Source organism: Pezoporus wallicus, unplaced genomic scaffold, assembly GCF_028554395.1.
Source record: "Pezoporus wallicus isolate ANWC-B61680 ecotype Strahan unplaced genomic scaffold, APGP_CSIRO_Pwel_v1 contig_6897, whole genome shotgun sequence".
Lineage (NCBI taxonomy): Eukaryota > Metazoa > Chordata > Aves > Psittaciformes > Psittacidae > Pezoporus > Pezoporus wallicus.
In genome coordinates this window covers 467436-484942 of record NW_026636510.1, presented here as the reverse complement: position 1 = coordinate 484942, position 17507 = coordinate 467436, and the positions used below count along the sequence as shown (strand labels likewise).

Sequence of the window (17507 nt, the reverse complement as noted above, 5' to 3'; positions counted from 1 at the left end):
TAAACCCTCTTCCATAAGTTGTTCATTTGATACCATACTTGGCTTTTATTAACGGCCTCAAATGTTGCAAGGTAATGGGATTTGAGAAAAGCAGTCCTTCACATTTTACCAGATAGGCATTACAAGTGAGCGACTGAATTCTCAACATGCATGATGTTCTTTACACTGATGTAAGTTTTGTCAGGCATTCATGTACCAGTTAAGTCAAAGGCCTTGAAAACAACCTTGGTTTCAGCAGCGCTGTATGCCTGGTGCAGAAAAAGTAAGCAAAGTACTCTAGAGAGTTCAGCTGATAAGTGTTTTCTTGTTTATGAAGAGCAGACAAGCATCCCAGATGTGATCTGACTGAAGTTAACATCACGACCCAGACAGACTTGAACAGTGATTAGATTCCCTGTTCCCTTCCTTGTATTTGGAATATTTTAACATCAGTTTAGCACTAATAAAAGGGATATAAGTAGCATTCCCAAAGCAGTACTTTCAGAGATGATTAGTTTCAAACTTGACAACAGTCCCTGGATTAAGAGACTGCCAAATACCACCCATCAATCATTATTTTTTTCCTGTTAAGCAACTAACACCTGAAGAAAAAGTGGTGGCCAGCTTTCTCTGATCACCTAATGCTTGTGAGACCTTGTTGTGGTACCTGTGCATTAAAATCTCTGGCAGTCAGGTATGGAGCACTTAACAATGATACCAAGTTACTCACTATCCTCTCCAGTTTGGCATGGCAGAGCTATAGTAAGCACATGGTAGGCAGGCAAATGCCTGGAGAGCTGAAGGAGAATTCTGCAACAAAAATTGTCTTAGGAATGGTGCTACACTAACGTTTCCTAGTTACCCTGCACTGAGAACAGTGAGATATAAAAGGTTTGAGGAATTTTATGCAGTTGCTAACACTGTTCACCACAAAGTTTTGACTTTATTAGGAAATCTAGGAAGGTATGACCCTGAGATGCTTTACGGCAGACAAGAAGACAGCTGGTTCCACCTCTGTTCAGTCAATAACCTCTGCCAAATGCAAAACAGTTAGTTATTAAGCCTTTGAAACTGCCACAAGATGCTACACAGAAACCTCCAAAATCAGAGCGCCATAAACAGAATTCTGAGTAATTTAAGATTCGGATTTCATTTGGCAGCTTGATATGTACTTAAAAATGTGGAGATGCAGCAAGGACTGGTCCTGCTGAGTTGATAATTTGCAGAATTGGGTCTGTGTACTTCCAATGTACTGTGTACCCAGTGCTCCTCTCCACCAAGCAGAGAGGGTCAGGCTGTCCAGAAGTACCTTATGAACATCTCAGTGTTTTGTGCAAATTCATGATGCTTCCCTGTGTATCCATGGCAAAGAAGGAAAGCAAGTTCTTAATTTCTTTACTTGAAGAACAGATGGAAACAGACACAAAAGTTGTTGCCAGAGGCCATCTGAGGACCCAGATAAGGATTTCTTGTCTACAGTACCCAAAATAAGTATACTAAACAAATGGGCATATTTCAATATCAGTTATTTATTCAAGGCAGGAATTGCATCATTGTGTGTGATTGCAAACTTCAGGCAAACAAAGGAATATGTAATAATCAAATCTTTAAAAGATTAGAACCTTGCACTTTAGAAATGAGTCATTTCTAAAACAAAGGCAAATGAGGAAGAAGGGAAAGGTCATGAATAACTGACAGACCAAAATCTTTTCCCACAAACCAGATGATCAGACATTGTGCAAATGTATGTACAGAATGATTTAATTTCTTACCCTCCCAATCCATTCGCCTGCACCCCATTGTGGAGAGCATGGAAAATACACTTGCCTCAAGAAAAACAATCACAGCAAGTTGTCGTTTATCACTTCCATACACTGTGACTGATTGTAAAAGCACTTTTTGTTAGCAATATAAAAATACTATTGCAACTGCTGTACAAAGTTGAAGGGTGACAATCGGCATGATAGATTCCAACACATTTCCAAGAGAATCCCAGGGTGTGATTGACAGCAACTTCTTACCTGACAAGATAGCAAATTGCCTGTGCAGCTGCTCTATTATATCCACTGCAACCAGTGGCCGTATCTCCTGCTGCATGATTTCATCTGTGCAAGTGAAAACAGAAATATTCAATGAGTTAATAAAACCTTAATGACAATTTTCCAGCAAAATAAAGATGATACTCAAAGGGAAAAGAGCCTGGCCTTGAGTATTGGTTCAGACTGTCACAGAGAAGTTTATGATACTTACAGAGTCTCATCTGCAGTGTACATACTTTATTGCCTTGTGATTCCACAGCTTTCCATAAAAGAGCTCTAGTAGACTTGGCAGAGCTTGTCACAGGTTTGCTGAAGCTGTCAGCCTGTTCCTTTCTTCTTCATGCTCCATATTAAGCCATGGCATCTGGCCTCCCACATGAAGCAGCTTTTCAGTTTTTGAAAAGCTTTTACATTTTTTTGAAACAGTAAGATCTATTTCAGATACAGTGCCATGTTCCACCCTGAACTCCCTGGTCTCCGCTTGAGGACTTCGTGTAACCAACCAATTCAGAACAGTTTCCTTTGCTGATGCCTTTTCCACTACAAGCAAATACATAGTAAAAGGAGGAAATAAGGAGCCATGAGGCTTCCTTCGCATGAAAACAAAGCCTGTTCTTTTGAAGTAAACACTGAGAAGTTAAAAAATAACATGGCAAACAGCTGGGGGGAGGGGGGGAAGGGAAATCACAATTTTTGTGTGTGATCTATTTAGTGACCAGCAACTATAATCTCACATTGAGCTAATTTGACCTCTTTCTGTAGCAGGTGCACCCACATGTTCTCCCCATTCTTCACCCCAGACCAGCAGCATTTACTCTGGAATATCTGCCAGCTTGGCTGTTTATGTTACAATAGTACTTATTGTAATTAGGCCTTTAGCCACTGTACAGCTACAGAACAATCAGTCATGGCTTTTACAGCTCATTTCTAACTGCCCAGACAACAGGTGGAAAGAAGAAATCTGGATCTAGATAGACCACAGACCAGAGTTAAGGCAGGCAGTTGCCCTGCTTAAGGATCAAGATTTTCATTGACGTCAATACCGAATTATTTTAGCACACCTGGTTTCAAACAAACTGTCCAGAAATAGAGAGGGAGGTCAGAGAAGTTAGAAACCAGCTTCTTTCTCCTGCATCCTAGTCTGCTTTGCAAAATGCCATCTCTCTCTTGCTTTCAGACATCCACTCCGATCCTTTCCAGAGCTCAGGATTCTAGATTTTAAATGACACTATGGAAACTTTTTGGTTCGTTTTCAAATGCTTCACTAAAAACTTGAGACAAAGTAACCAAAGAACTTGTTGCCCTCCTAGACAGATGGTGACGCACAGTATTGGGAGAAGTTGCGCAGACTTTGGCTGATGAGCAAAAAAAGGCAGTAATTCCAAGAAATTTGGAAAAATAAAAATCTCAAGAAGGCTGATTCTGCAAATCCTCCCTTTGAACTAAAAAGGGGAAATTAAAACTATAATGAGGGATGGTTTCGATGTGGGATCTTCACTTCCATATCATTTATGCACCCCACTATCAGCTTCACTGATTCTTGACATTGCAGGTGGCTAACAATAACTGGAAGAGCAAACTAATGAAGCTAAAGAGCTTGGTTTCAGTGATGTTTTGCCAGTATGAAGGCATCATTAATATCAATCAGTCTTGAGAAAACCAAAATCCCCTCTCCCTCTTTCATATGGGTGTTTTATTAAGTTGCTCTAAAAATAGCTTGGTTTCTGATTTCTAAATATCTTTTTTTTCTACCAAAAGAATATTGTGGTGTAGGGATAAGGTGAAGTAATAGGAACAAGAACTGCAGAGTGCCAGTTAGTTCTCACCAAACCCCCTGCCTGGGCAAGCTGTGCCATATGGGATTTGCTGTAAACCCTACATTCAGCAAGAGACTTTCAGATGATGAGAAAGGTGGTATAAAATATATCTGGTGACTAGGAATCACACGCTCAAGAAAGGGCACAGCTCATACACTGACATGCTGGGAAAAGAACTTGTAGCATAAGAAACTAGCAGAAGACTGAGAAAACCTGAGGAAATAAGGAGAAGGTGCTTCACAAGCCCAAATGGAAAATCAGATGACGTGGCTATGAAATGGCAGCAGCTGTAGCCAACAGCACACAAGGTCACATTTGCCATTTTCCTGCAGGACAGATACCACAGCAAAGAAAACCCTGCTTTTTACTTACTGATAATGGGCATGTTTTAATCCATTACATGGGGACCCGAAAGTCAATGAGAAAGTTTTAGAAACCTGATAAGCCACAGGAGCTCTGCAACAACTGCCTTGCTTCATTGCACCTAATTAATATCTGCAGAAGAGCTTGGACAACTCCTGGTGACTATAAAGTAGTCCTGTTCTCTGATAGAAAGTCTGTATAGCCATGCAACTAAAGATCACACCAAAACATACACCAGGCAAGTGGCTGAAATATGATCATCTTGGCAACATTGACTCAGGCGTTTCCTAGCTTCTCTGTCACTATTCTTGTGGTTTTAGATTTTTATTTATTTATTTATTTTTAATTGAAGAGGCAGTCACACATAAGCTTGCAAATTTAAAAAAGAAAAAAGCTTAACTGATCAAATAGTATTAAGTGAAACACCACCAATCCCCTGTGTAGGTCACCAAAGTTCAATCTTTACATATACCGTGCAATTCTTCATTAGTTGAGCTAGCTGAATTTGCCAAGACAATTAAGTCAGTTCATCTATTCTTGGTTCTCCTTTTAAAATTGCTATAAATTCAATTCCTAGAGAGAGCAGAAAAATCAGGCCTTATGGTTTTGCTTGCCAAGGTTTCCTATGAAGGAGGAGAAAAAGAAAAGCAATTACCATCGCTTCTCCTCCCTCCCAAACCTCTAGGGAGGTTAACTGCAACTGTGCTATCTAATCTTTAAGGGGAAAGCCATTCAGCTACGCTTCATAATGCCTCACTCAAAAATGAAACATGCTTGGGCTTCCCCACACACATGCTTGCCTATTTTATTTCTTGCCACAGCTGTATGTATTCCTGCAGCAGGTGCGGAAGGAGCACAGCCCACAGATTGCTGCCTTCAGAGCTACACCAACAGCAGCTGATTAAAAACAACAAGGAATATAATCTTTTCCCTTCTTCTCTGAGCAGACAGAAACTAGTTTACATGCTAATGGCAACTAACAGCTTCCAACAGTATTGAGAAGATGACCTGCTGGAGTGAAAGACTGGACTGCACTGAGTAGATTGACACAGCAGTGCCTGTTGCTTCATGAAAGTCAAACAAAAGCAATGAGCCATAACAGTATCTCTTTGGTTTTTAGTGGGTGAATGCTACAACTGCCTGGCCTTCTGTTGAGTAGGAGAGGGAGGTGCTTCAATCCACCATCTAAAGTCACTACTCTTGGAATAATGGGTTACAAATTTCCAGCATAAGGCCAGAGATTTAATTTTAAGAGCCTGAAAGGACACCTAATATTATGTGCTAATTCTTCTTGAAAAGTACCAAAAGGCAACACAAATTCAGAGTTCAAAAGTTGCAAAGCACCTACAGTTCAAATGTTCTCAAGTCCTGTGTCTGCTTGCCATGAACAACAACAGTTAGCTAGGAGTCTAGCAGAGCTTAGTTAGATTTCAAGAATTAAACACACTAAGGAGACAAAATTGCCTATCTTTGCTGACAAGGTTTAAGCAGTCTACAGGATTCGAAAATATTCTGTCCACCAGAATTTTCAATGCGAACCCTTAAGCAAAACATTTCCCTTCCTGAAGGCCAAAACCAACTTCTGTGTTATTACATCAGAGAAAAGAGCTCTTGGTTTGAATTTGGGTTGCAGGGGATATTTTGTAATTCTAGTTATTTCTCTCTCACACCATTTGTGGCTTTTGTTTACTTTTTGAAAAGGTTTATTCTTTCAGCCCAGACAGAAACAGCAAGATCAGTTCCTGATACAAGCTGGCTGTGCTACAGACTGCTTGCTTTAAAGAAGAACTAAAACTCCAGCTATAAACAGAAAGGAAATCCCATCCTTTCTCTTATTTTCCTGCGCATTTGCATCATCTTTTTTTGTTGGTTTTTTTTTTTTTTTTTTGCTAACCCATGCTGAGTCAACTGAAAACTAAGCCAGGAAAAAAGTTACTGGAATAAAGTGAAGCCGTTTTTTCTTAGTTGATTGCTTCTTATTTGGGTTAGCTCTCTGTAAAGGATCTTGAAGGGTACAAGTGCTAGTAAGGCATGGATGGGAAATGGCAAGGCCAGGACTACCTCTTCCAGCAGAGAATCACATGTCAGCTTAGAGAAAAAGCCAAAATGCAGCATAGGTAGGTGACTGGTGTCATCTTTTCTCTCAGATCATTTGCTAATAAAACACAACTATAAAACCTACAAAGTGTATTTGTTGAAATGCAATTTCTGTTCTCATTAAAGCCAAGTTTCAAAGCAAGGTTTGCTAACTAAATTCCAAGGAGAGAAGATTCTCCTAAAATATTTAAGTAACTCTGTTAATGTTTGGAGAAATCCCTAAAATATTTGTTTCTTTAGTTGGTTGGTTTGGGGTTTTTTTGGTGGGTTGTTTGCTTGTTTTTAACTGTTACACCAAACCAAACTTCGTTTGATTTCTACTACTAATGTAGTAGAAATCTGGACAAGCAAGGCCAGGAGCAACACTCCAGCTGTCTTGTGTGATCCATGCCTGATATGCTGTCATCCCTCGAGAAGGGACAGTTCTAGGCCATGGTGTGGATGGAATTTCCTTGCAAGCTTTCCAAAACAACATCCATGAAAGAGGGAAAGGTTAGAAATGCACACCTTTCTCTGAAGAGCTCAAACCTCTGTGACCCTCAGTGTCTATTTGGGCAGAAGCTGAACTGGTTCCTGATGTGACCTTCTATCTGCTCTGAAGTTTTCTCCTTTCATTATGCAAGTTGCAATCAATATTTCAAAAGCATGCTATGTAACCTGATGAAGGACGTACAGCTTTACCTGAGCGTTGCTTTGCAGGCACATTAAACATTTCTTCCAATTCTAAGTGCTTCTTCGGATCACTGCATTTTTCAGTTCATCTCATTGGCTAAATTTAATGTTCACTTTAAACATAAAATTACAGGAGTGGAGAGGTCAGAGACTGAAAAGGCCTGTTTAGTGGTTGTGTTTTTCCATGCTCCAGCAGTGGTTACGGACTTAGTTAAAACAAGTTGTTCTTACAGGCAGGCATAGTACACACTATGAGTCTACTATGGCTAACTTGGAATAGGGTGAAGAGAAAGCTGTTTGTATCAAGGAACTGAAATAACATCCTCCCAACAGGAAATCCGCTCATGTTCAGTATCTTGAGTAGGCATACTGGGTCACTGTGGTAACTGGAAAAACTTACCACCGTAAAGATGCAAACTGCACTAAGTTTACTAAATGAAAGATTCAAGAGAGGCTCAAAGTAGTCATTAGTGGCAACCTCCAAAGGAGATATTTGAATGCTGCCCAAGTAAGAAGGTGAGGATATTATGAACTATCCAGAATTAGCAAGGAGCTAAAGAAACACACCATTCCACATCATTTGCCCTGCAATTGTCAGGGGGTTTTGACAGACATTGCTTGATTTCACAAAACACACACTGGGATATTATAAGGGCATCTTATATCCTGCTTCCAAACGAAACACAAACACTTCTCCAATAAAAGGCATTAAAGGCCAAGGTCTAAGCGTCAGCTTCAAGAAATTAGTCCAGATTTACAGCAGCGTGGCACAGCTCCTTTCTAGTCCCTCAGTAGTAAAAACTTGATGGTTTCTAATTTTTGTCAGAGAAAAGTTAATTCGTCTTCCTTCCAAAACCCTTGCTTCACAGCAATGCTGTATGCTAGAACACAAATTCATGCTCATAGAATGGAAGACAACAAAGGAATGTTTCACATTTCCACACTGTCATCTTAAAATCCAAGACTAACAAAAAGCACATGTCACAAACTGCAAAGCTAAGATACATTCACGACAATACTTGGATACCAAGCTCATCAAGAGAGGGCAGCTTATGTGGCAGACTTCATTCCTGCCTCCCCAGAACTTGCCAGCAGATAGTTCCACAGCTGAAACAGCATCTTAGAAAATTTCTACCCACTGTCTCTGCTCCGAATTACTGTATCCAGCAAAATTGTTTCAGAGCCTATTCGTACAATTTTTGAGGGCCCATTTGGCTCAGGAGCTGCAGTACTGCTCACTTACTCACTCCTGAATAGAGGCCAGTTAGCTCAAAAATATTTCCCTGGCTACTACCATTGAAGACAAACAGTGAGCCATAGCAGCCATCGCTGTTGACAGCAGTACTCTGAACATATACCTCAGCTACAGGACTCACAGCCAACCTCTCTGCCTGAGGAGACCCAGCCACCCTTCCAGCAGCCTTCTCCAAGCTGTCACCACCATCTCAGTTCAGATGCCCATCAGGAAAAGCAACAGAAACAGACTGCAAAAAGTGATGCTTCCCCTTTAGACCCACACACACTCACAAGCATGTGCCCTCCTTTGTGTCGCTGGCTGGCTTCTTTGCAGTCTGTCTGTGGTAATGAGTTCATATGAGGCAGAGGGGACAAACAGAGAAGCAGCCTCCCGTGGAAGCAGTCCTGGATCTAACCAACAGTGCACCAAAGAGCTGACGCTTTCCTGGAGGAGACTACACAAATTGCTTAGTAACTGCTCCAATGGAAACCACAGCAGAGACCTCCAACACACCATACCCAGGCTTTAACCCTCCCTAAGGTACAGCTGGCTTCTTGCCTCCCAGGCAGCTCTCCATTCAGACCCTTAGACACTTTGGAGGAATTCACAGCTTAGCACAAACAAAGGTACATCCCAACAACAGGCAAAACAAATTCACTTGCTCAGACTAAGGCATGGAAAGGGCTCTCATTAAAATAAATAGTAGAGTATTCAGGGCCAAGGGAAACCAATAGTGCTGCTACGAATGGCTGTCTGGTGTACTATCCCAAAGGCACACCCACACACCAAAGCATAGTAGTGCTATTTAAAGACAAAGGAGAAGACTGCACGAGACCTACGAATTTGGCTAGAAACATGATGATAGCTCTTGAGCAGTGGAGTAATCAGTTCTACATCTCTAGTTCAATACATATTTCAGGACACAAGTTTGCACACCACATGAAGAGAGTTCACATATGCTTTCTTGTTGGTGTGGCAATGGTGACATGGCATCTATAGCTATCTGAAGTAATACCAAGTCACCATTTTAGCATTAAGCTACTTGATAAAATTGTACCTTTACTACCACAAACCCCAGCAGCTCAGTAACTTCAGATAGAAGTCACTCTTTACCTAGGGTGCAGCAGAGCAGTTCTCTCCTAGGATGCATGATGTAGTAGTAACAGTTTCGGGTTTTGTGTCCTGCTAGCAGTCTCAGGCTCAAAAAAAGACAAGTCCCATTTGTTTTATAGATAGAGAAATTAAGGTATGGGGAGAGGAATCCAGGTTGCCAGCCAACCTTAGTTTCCCACACCTGTTACAGAGAGCCACTATCAGGTGGATAAAGGTAGACTAGGAGAGCAGCAAGGTGCATAGTATGTTTTTACATTGCAGTTTATTTCCCCATCATCTCCAAACTGCATGCTAAACAAATTAATTTACCAACTGCAGTGAGTGTGTAATGTTACTCCCTGCTGCCTATACCGATATAAATGTCCACTTGTAACTAATTTACAGCCAATATCTGTTGCTCATTCCAGACACATTCTGCTTTTAGAAGGGGAGGCTGTGAGTAGGAGATTCACCTCCAGCTCTGCTTGTGCACAGTGAACAGACAATAGCCCAGCTACTCACAGAGACCCAGCTCATCTTCAGTGGGAGCCCTGCAACAGGCAGCAGAGTCAGTGCAGAGCTGAGTTCCACAGCCAGACCCTGGTGCAGTGCCCTGCCCTCTCCCAGGCAGCATTCCTAACCTTCCTGCAGAGACTCATTGTCTCTAAGAGCAGAGGTCAAAGAAGCTCCAAAGCATTACAGACAAGTGTTCACAACGATGTAAATGGCTAAAAATGTGCCAGATGATTATGCTCTAAAAATCATTTTAATCCCATGTGTAGAGATGCTGCAGAAGTAGCAGATCCAGCTGTGGAGTTATAAAACTCAATGCTACTCTGCAAGTGAATGTAAATAACCAACCTTATGGTAGATTCCTGAGATAAGGAATGAACTCACTGTAGAAGAGGTACCAAGAAATTCCTCTCAGTCCACTACAAGCTCAAAGGAAAGCTCATCAGGCAGCACTTTCAATTTTGTAAGCTAGATTCACAAGTGTCTGACATGTTTTCATTTGCATAACTAGTAAAGATAATTTCAGTGTGCATCTGTAAAATGTATTTGCAAGCTGAAAAGGCCTAAGTTGTGTCTCAGTAGAACAACAGATACACTATCCAAATATTGTCCCACCAGGATACAGCACATGGAATATAGTAACACTGATGTTTCAGGTTTTGTTACTGGCAAACATCTGCAGTGCATATGGAAGTTTACTTAAAAAAAAAAAAAATAATTCAAAGACCTGATCCCTCCTTTCTATGATACACCCCAGTTTCATTGAAATAACTCTCACCATCTGAGCACCAGATCCCACGTTTTTGTGTTCACACCTGTGGGTATGGGTCTCCAAAAGCATGAAAAGGAATGGCTTGTACCTAAATGCCTCTATCTCAGAGAACATCCTCCCAGAGTCTTTCACTGCAGCACTATGGGGGACCACTAGGTTCATTGTGTTTGACTTAGTGAACACACAAGAAGTTCACAGAAATTGGATTAAACCAGCATTTTAGAAAGCTCTTTAATCTTATGTCAAAGACTCCAGGCAACTACAAATCCACTTCTCCCCCTAAAGCTGGCCTAACACAAATAAATTGGCTTGTGTTTCAAAGCTCTCACTTTAATTTCCAGTCAACTGATTCTTATTGTGGTTTTGACTTAAAAATTTGGTAGTTGCCCCCAGTGTTATTTTTTTCTCTGGCAGATCTCCCTTCTTGAGTCTTGGGTCAAAGGGAAATGGAATAGAGTATCCCATTCTTTTACCTCTTCCCATCTCACCTCAGCTTTTCCCAGTGCTAGCAGAGGATGGCATTACTAATCAAGAGCATCCCAATTTCATAATCAGATCTTCAGTCATGTAGACTCTTGCTCCTTAGAGGCCCCCACAGCAGCATACTGCACCGAGGTGGTGACTCAAGGGCTTAAACAAATAGCCTGAACTCAGCAACCCCCAATTTAATGACTCACAGTCACAGTTTCTGGATATGAATAAGTACTGCTGTTGTGCAGAACAACATTGCTGAGACACCCTGGCTTAGAAAAAGGTGGAAAAAAAAGTAAATGCTTGCTTAATAATTCTTGTCTGTTGTAAAAGCCTGGAGGAGTTTTTCCCCCCCCTTGAGAAATGGAATGAACTAATAGGATCAGAAATCTGTGCAACAAGACACCTGGTGTAGTCCAAATATTAACACATAGAAAGCTGGACTGCTACAACCAAATTTTATGTATCATTCTTTTATACTTGAGCACAAATAATTCTACTAAATAACATCCAGGTGGTGAAGGAGGTGATCCCATGACTTAGAAACCTCACTAGGCAGGCTAATCCACAGCAAGATACAGATAATAAAAAAGCAGCATAATTTGTACACAAGATTAACATATTAGCACTGCAGAATTGGATACTTAAGCAGGACTTGAAGCAGCAGAACTGAAAATGGAGACCAAGCTTTGTGGGACCAACCAGGGTGGGAGCTCTGCACAGATGCTCTCCAACCTTCCAGCGTATTCAGCACAATTTCCCCCTGAAATCTCCCTAGACAGTTTACACTACAATTTTGGCAATACAAAAAAAGGAAACTGAGCTATTATCTTGTGGTAATAAGTCCCACAAGTTAACAAAACATTACCAATTACAGCAATCTGTCTGTGCTTAATGCTTTTCCATTTCAAGTTGTTTCTTGCTCTGGTGTCATGGGAGGAAGGAAAAAACATAAATACCCAGAAGGCCTCTGCTATAACTTGCCCTTCAAGAATTTGTTCTCTTGATCTTCTCAGTACTACATTCCATTTATCTCTTAAAACTCCTTTTAAATGGAAATCAAGCTATGCCTTCTCTATTTTCATCCCTATTCTCTGGACTTTTCTGATTAGGTGAACAGAGCTCAGTATTGCTCAACAGCAGCAGAGCAGGCTGCATATCAATGGGAACAGGTGAAGAGAGACACAACATTTAAGATGATCTTTTCTCAGAAAAGCTTCTGTGGAAAACATAATAATATTTTATTTTAGCTATTTTCTTTGCAGTGAGAGCCAGCTGAAAAACATTTATCCCAGGTTCCCTTGGTAGCACTTTATATTAAAGACAGTAGATACAGTACGAAAATAAAACAAGCAAAATTCTGAGCAACGCACAGGGAAGCACTGTGACCGAGTTGAAGGGAGTTTAGAATTATCTTCCACTTACACGCTTCCACTGCAGATTTCAGTCTTCACACGAAACAGTCACTTTCTCCAGTAACCAGCACCCTTGTGGAAAGGTCAGCCATGTGGGAAAGGAAAAGTATTTCTCATTTATTTCACTATTGAAGGTAGAAAAGCTCAAAAAAGCCATTTTTCCCAGTTTATATCCAAAAGGCCTTTGATTCAGGGCCAGATACCTCCACTAGTTTCACATAAACAATGCACTCCTTTCCCTCAATATTAAGCTCTAGTACAAGGTCGTCCTGACAGAAATAAACCAGTCCCTTTTCCTCCCTGAACAGGCAGATCTGAAGAACTGCTTTTCATTTCCAGCAGTAAGAGAGACACAGCAGTAGAACTGAGAACAAGTGCCCATGACTACTGGAAAGACAGAACTGTGGCATTCCTGTCTCCTACAGAAGGACTAAATCAGAAACACTGTTAGCACAAGAGACAGGTCCCCATCCTACCGGCAAGGAGGATTTTTCCTGCTTTTGCAGCAACAGCAAAATCCTGAATAGCCTCAGTAATCGTAGAGCCATAGAATAGTCAGGGTTGGAAAGGATTTTAAGATCATCTAGTTCCAACCCCCCTGCCATGGGCAGGGACACCTCACACTAAACCATGGCACCCAAGGTTCCATCCAACCTGGTCTTGAACACCGACAGGGATGGAGCATTCACAGCTTCCTTGGGCAACCCATTCCAGTGCCTCACCATTCTCACAGTAAAGAACTTCTTCCTTGCATCTAACCTAAACTTCCCCTGAACTGTGCAATCCCTAGTGTCTGCAGACTCATGACCCTGTTTTATGCAGCCACCAACCTTGAGCACAGATGAAAAGTCACACATTTACTTACTTAAAGATATATGCTCTCCATGCATATATCCTCAAGCTCCACAGCATGCAGAAGCATAGTCTAATCAGCCAATGCTCATCCATCCATGTAAAGCTCTAGTAGATGTGTGGTTGTATTGGAGGACTCAAGCATCACAACAAGGCAAGCTAATTAAGAGCGTCTGAGGCCAGAGAGGTCCATTTTCACAGGAGGCGTCCCCAAGCATGAAAGTTCTTAACTAGCAGTTGGGTGACATGAATAGCCTTGTCAGTGCTACAAAGGCATATGGGCCACTGTCCAAGAATGAGATATTTCATGACATGAGGCTAATGCTTTGCTTTCAGCTTCAGTATTTCTTTTGCGAGGAACTGAGAGCACTACAAGGAGGACCAACTCTGGACAGGAGTCCCTGCCACATTTCTTACCTGGCTTCTGCAAGCTCTTTCCCTTTGGTTGTCAGTTATAGCAACTGGGAGCTGCAGCTCTCAGAGAGTCCCAAGGTCACATACTGGTACTCAAAGTAGCACCATTTGTACAGCAGACTCCAGAGCAGAATTCAGCAGCAGTAGAGGAGTTCATAAAGCAAGGTGCTTCCTCTACCTCTTGCTGGGAGCTGGGGCTGTGGAGCTCTGAACAGTCATCACAGGGCCGTAGGGAAGCTGCCCTTCAACTAAACCCTTACAGTGGTACATTCTTTTTGTAAATACACACTATTTTCATCTTTTTACATGAACACAAAACTACAACCAAGTTTTAAACCACTCACCAAAATAAATCGCATAGAATCCAAAGAAACCTTGAAGTTGCATGATCCAGGAACTGGATCAGCTTGGCACTTTGTTGCTTTCTATGGGGTACTGCTGATGAAAGGCAGGTTATGGCAGGCCACTGCAGGCCTGACTGCAACCACATGACCTCCATTTATGCTGTAGTTACCTCTGTACCTTCCATCTCTTCTCATTCTGATACTTACTACAGGAGAGAAAATTGCCACATAGTATTCACAGAGCTCCAAAGGTGTGGTCTGCATGTGAAAAACGTTTTATACCAACTAGTCCTCAACAACACTCCATCTTTACACTGACCCCAAGTGAGAACAAAGTTAGAATACACCACAGAGATCCATAACCTTGCATTGTCACTATGTTCAGACAGAGCCAGCCTGAGAAAAAGACACACATCCACAGATAGAGTTTGTCAAGGAGTCTTTGCTAGTATCAAAGGACTAGCAAGATGAGGGAGCCAGAGCCAAAATTCTCTGGGACAGATCATCTTTCTTCTCCTGCATTTATGTCACACCTATTGCAACCAGAAACTGGTCTAACCTTCAAGGATAGCTACATCATCAGGATCCACTATTTATGAAGGTGGGCAATTCCCACTGCTTCTGCTTTGCAGATAAGGAAACTAATGCCAAAACTAGAGATGAGTACAGAGTCAGAGGCAGTTCAGAGCAGGAGCAAAGAACCCAGGCAGTGTTGGTGTTATGAATTTCTGTGCCCTCTTGCCAGCTCCTCAGCCACCTTCTAACGTCACCACATGCAGAGTTTGTCACTAGTGTATTCTCATAGCTCACACAGCTCTATTGCACGCAACTGAGGGCACCATGCCCCTAGAAATTACCTAACTTCTGTCCCTCCTGATGCCTCACTGACAGAATTTATAATAAAAGCAGTGAAGATGCTTTCTGCTTCACAAAGTGGCAACAGGCTCAGACTGACTTGACATATCTGCTCTCTAGCAGAAAATGATTTTCCAAGGGATTTCCACCCATCCACTATGCCAGGTCATCTCTCTATGTGAGAAGCAGGGAAGGTGTTTCCCTGGGAACAGTAACCATGGCAAAGCTCTAACCAGTGTCTTCCCCTCTTTACCTACAGGAAGAAAAGGAACAGCAGATGCCTGAGCTCTGCCTCCAGCAGGCCCATGGGCCCCCAAAGCTGTAAGCAACCTGGAAGCACCTGATTGAAGATTCAAGAAGGAGCTTCAATTAATTCTGTTCTGCCTCTTACTCAGATACCAGACATTTCTGCCATACTGTGCTGAACTCAGAATGCCTCATTACAAAGAGTGCAACTGGAAACATCAGTGTTACTGAAAGGTCAGCCAAATACAACAACGTGTAAGTAGGCACTGAGCCCAAAAATCAGGGTGGATAGATAGCCAGTAGAAGCAGAGGTACAATGGACTAGCTTTGCAGTTTTCAAGCCCTGGCATTGTGTGTTAGAGCCCTATTAAAGAAAGCATCTGCAAACCCCAATTTGCCAGCAGATGACCTGCTACTGGTCCACCTCTTTTTCTGCAGAATATTCTCGATATACCAGATTGAATACAACTCTTTGCCGAAGAGATAATTAAACCATAATAAAGACTTACGTTGAATGCAGAAACGTATTGCATACTTTAGGGGATCTTTTTGTCATGTACTAGTGAACTTGCAATAAATTTCTGGATTTGAGGTTTGCTAAGTATTCATTCAATTTAACAGAGCAAATGACACCAAAGGGTTCCTTTGTTAATCTTTCTCTCACAGGACACATAGACTAAAAATGTTCTATGATTCAGCAAGCTTGATAAGTGACTAAACAGCCAACAGCATAGATCTCAACTACCATCACTCCACTTCAGGGTTAACATGCAGTTAGCACAAATTGCCAGGACACCAGCAGCCACCTGCTCAGAGTGGAATACTGCCCTATACCAAGATTGACTCACATGGGGCACAAAAAGCTTGATAATCCAAGTTTCTGTTATGAGTACAGTGAAACCAGAATCTTTACAATGAGAGATATTAACATTCTACATAGTAATTTAAGAGCACAGGGTGAGAGCATCAGTGGGGTCATTAAACCTACTGCCCCAACACAAACATTCCTATCAAAAGCTATTTTACATGCACAACAAATACCTGCTCTGGGCATACACAGAAACCCCAGTGTCTAACACTCAAATGAAATAAACATTTATTCAGAATAAGTCTAGCACTTCTTTTTACCTCCTCTAGGTCAAATCACTGCAAGTATCCCAGAAATACGCAAATGATGCACTCATACCTGAGTAAATATTCAAATCCAGCTAGTTGCCTTTATTTACCACTGACTCCTCAGAAAAAGCATTAGAAAAATAATCTCTTTTTGCACATCTCCTAGGAATGCAATGCAGCTACCACTAAGAGAAAGCGCTGTTTCTTTTAAAGATGCTGCACATACCTTTCTTCGCCATGCGCTCCAGTCTAATGCATCCTCCTATAAAGTCATGATAAGATTTCATTTCTCCTTCTGTTATCCGGACAGCAGTGAAAGGTAGATTCCTGGGCACCTGTTGTCCACATTTCCGACACCAAGAAGCCATTGCCACAGCTCAGGAGATTCTTGACAGGAATCTGCTCTTTCAGTTTGCTGGAATTCAGCCTGATTCTTCAGCCGTCAGTCCAGGCTGGTGATTTTATCCCACTTAGTTCATTCAAGGTCACCCACGCCAGCAGGATGTTCGCCATTGCAATTGGCTAAGACTTTTATAGGCTTACTGACTGTGTTTGTTTCTCCTTCCTTCCTTTCAATATCAGTTTACTTTATTCTCTCATTCAGAATGAAAGCTGTGAACCTCAGCACAGCCCATGCCCTGAATGGCTTCCTTATCATTAATTTACAGCTATCTTATAAGCAACAATGAAGAGAGAAGATCCCAGAAGCACATTGCAAGATCACAGGCTGTCTCTTCAAAAGCATGCCAGATATGATCATGAAGACTTTTTTCTTAAGAAAACATTTTTCTTCATGATTTTTGGTTCCTTTTGTGCTTATGGTTTTATGATTCACCACTGAGAATGGATTTTTTACTGCTGCATTTCAGCTTGGATGGTGCAAGGACACTGCTCTGCAGAGCTGCTCAACCAATTACTCATATGCCTGGCAGTGGCACTGGGAGGCTGCAACTGTACAGAAAAGCCCGCTGCTGCTGTGCACAGTCCCTGCTCATAAGATCTGATAATCTAAATGAACAGAGTAGCAAATGGAGGACAGAAGAGAAATACTGCTGGCAGACATGCTCTGCTAGCTGTGCAATCCCCAGCCCAAATTCTGTTTAAAAAGAACTTAGATCCACCACTTTGACACCAAAAGGAGAAATCTGAAACATACATTCAGATTTCTCTTTTGAAGGGGCTGGATGTTTAGGTCGACTTTTTTCCATTTTAA

The 17507-nt window shown here is 41.7% G+C and overlaps 1 protein-coding gene and 1 long non-coding RNA gene across 8 annotated transcripts in view; one reads left to right on the top strand and one right to left on the bottom strand.

Moving 5' to 3' along the window:
• Positions 1–17507, bottom strand: part of MCF2L2 (MCF.2 cell line derived transforming sequence-like 2) — a 184171-nt gene that overhangs the window by 144420 nt on the left and 22244 nt on the right. Inside the window, exons 1-2 of one of the 7 annotated variants that reach the window (XM_057400403.1) lie at positions 16521–16804; positions 2001–2084 (exon numbers count right to left, since the gene is read on the bottom strand). In XM_057400403.1, the coding sequence (XP_057256386.1) occupies positions 2001–2084; positions 16521–16662 (226 nt within the window). In that variant the 5' untranslated portion in view covers positions 16663–16804. Of the gene's footprint in view, positions 1–2000; positions 2085–2229; positions 2255–16520; positions 16805–17507 lie in introns of those variants that run through there. The other 6 variants (XM_057400406.1, XM_057400404.1, XM_057400400.1 and 3 more) reach the window with 6 other exon arrangements.
• Positions 15152–15444, top strand: LOC130594502 (uncharacterized). The gene is made up of 2 exons (XR_008971100.1): positions 15152–15253; positions 15328–15444. It is a non-coding gene; the product is annotated as an uncharacterized LOC130594502 (long non-coding RNA).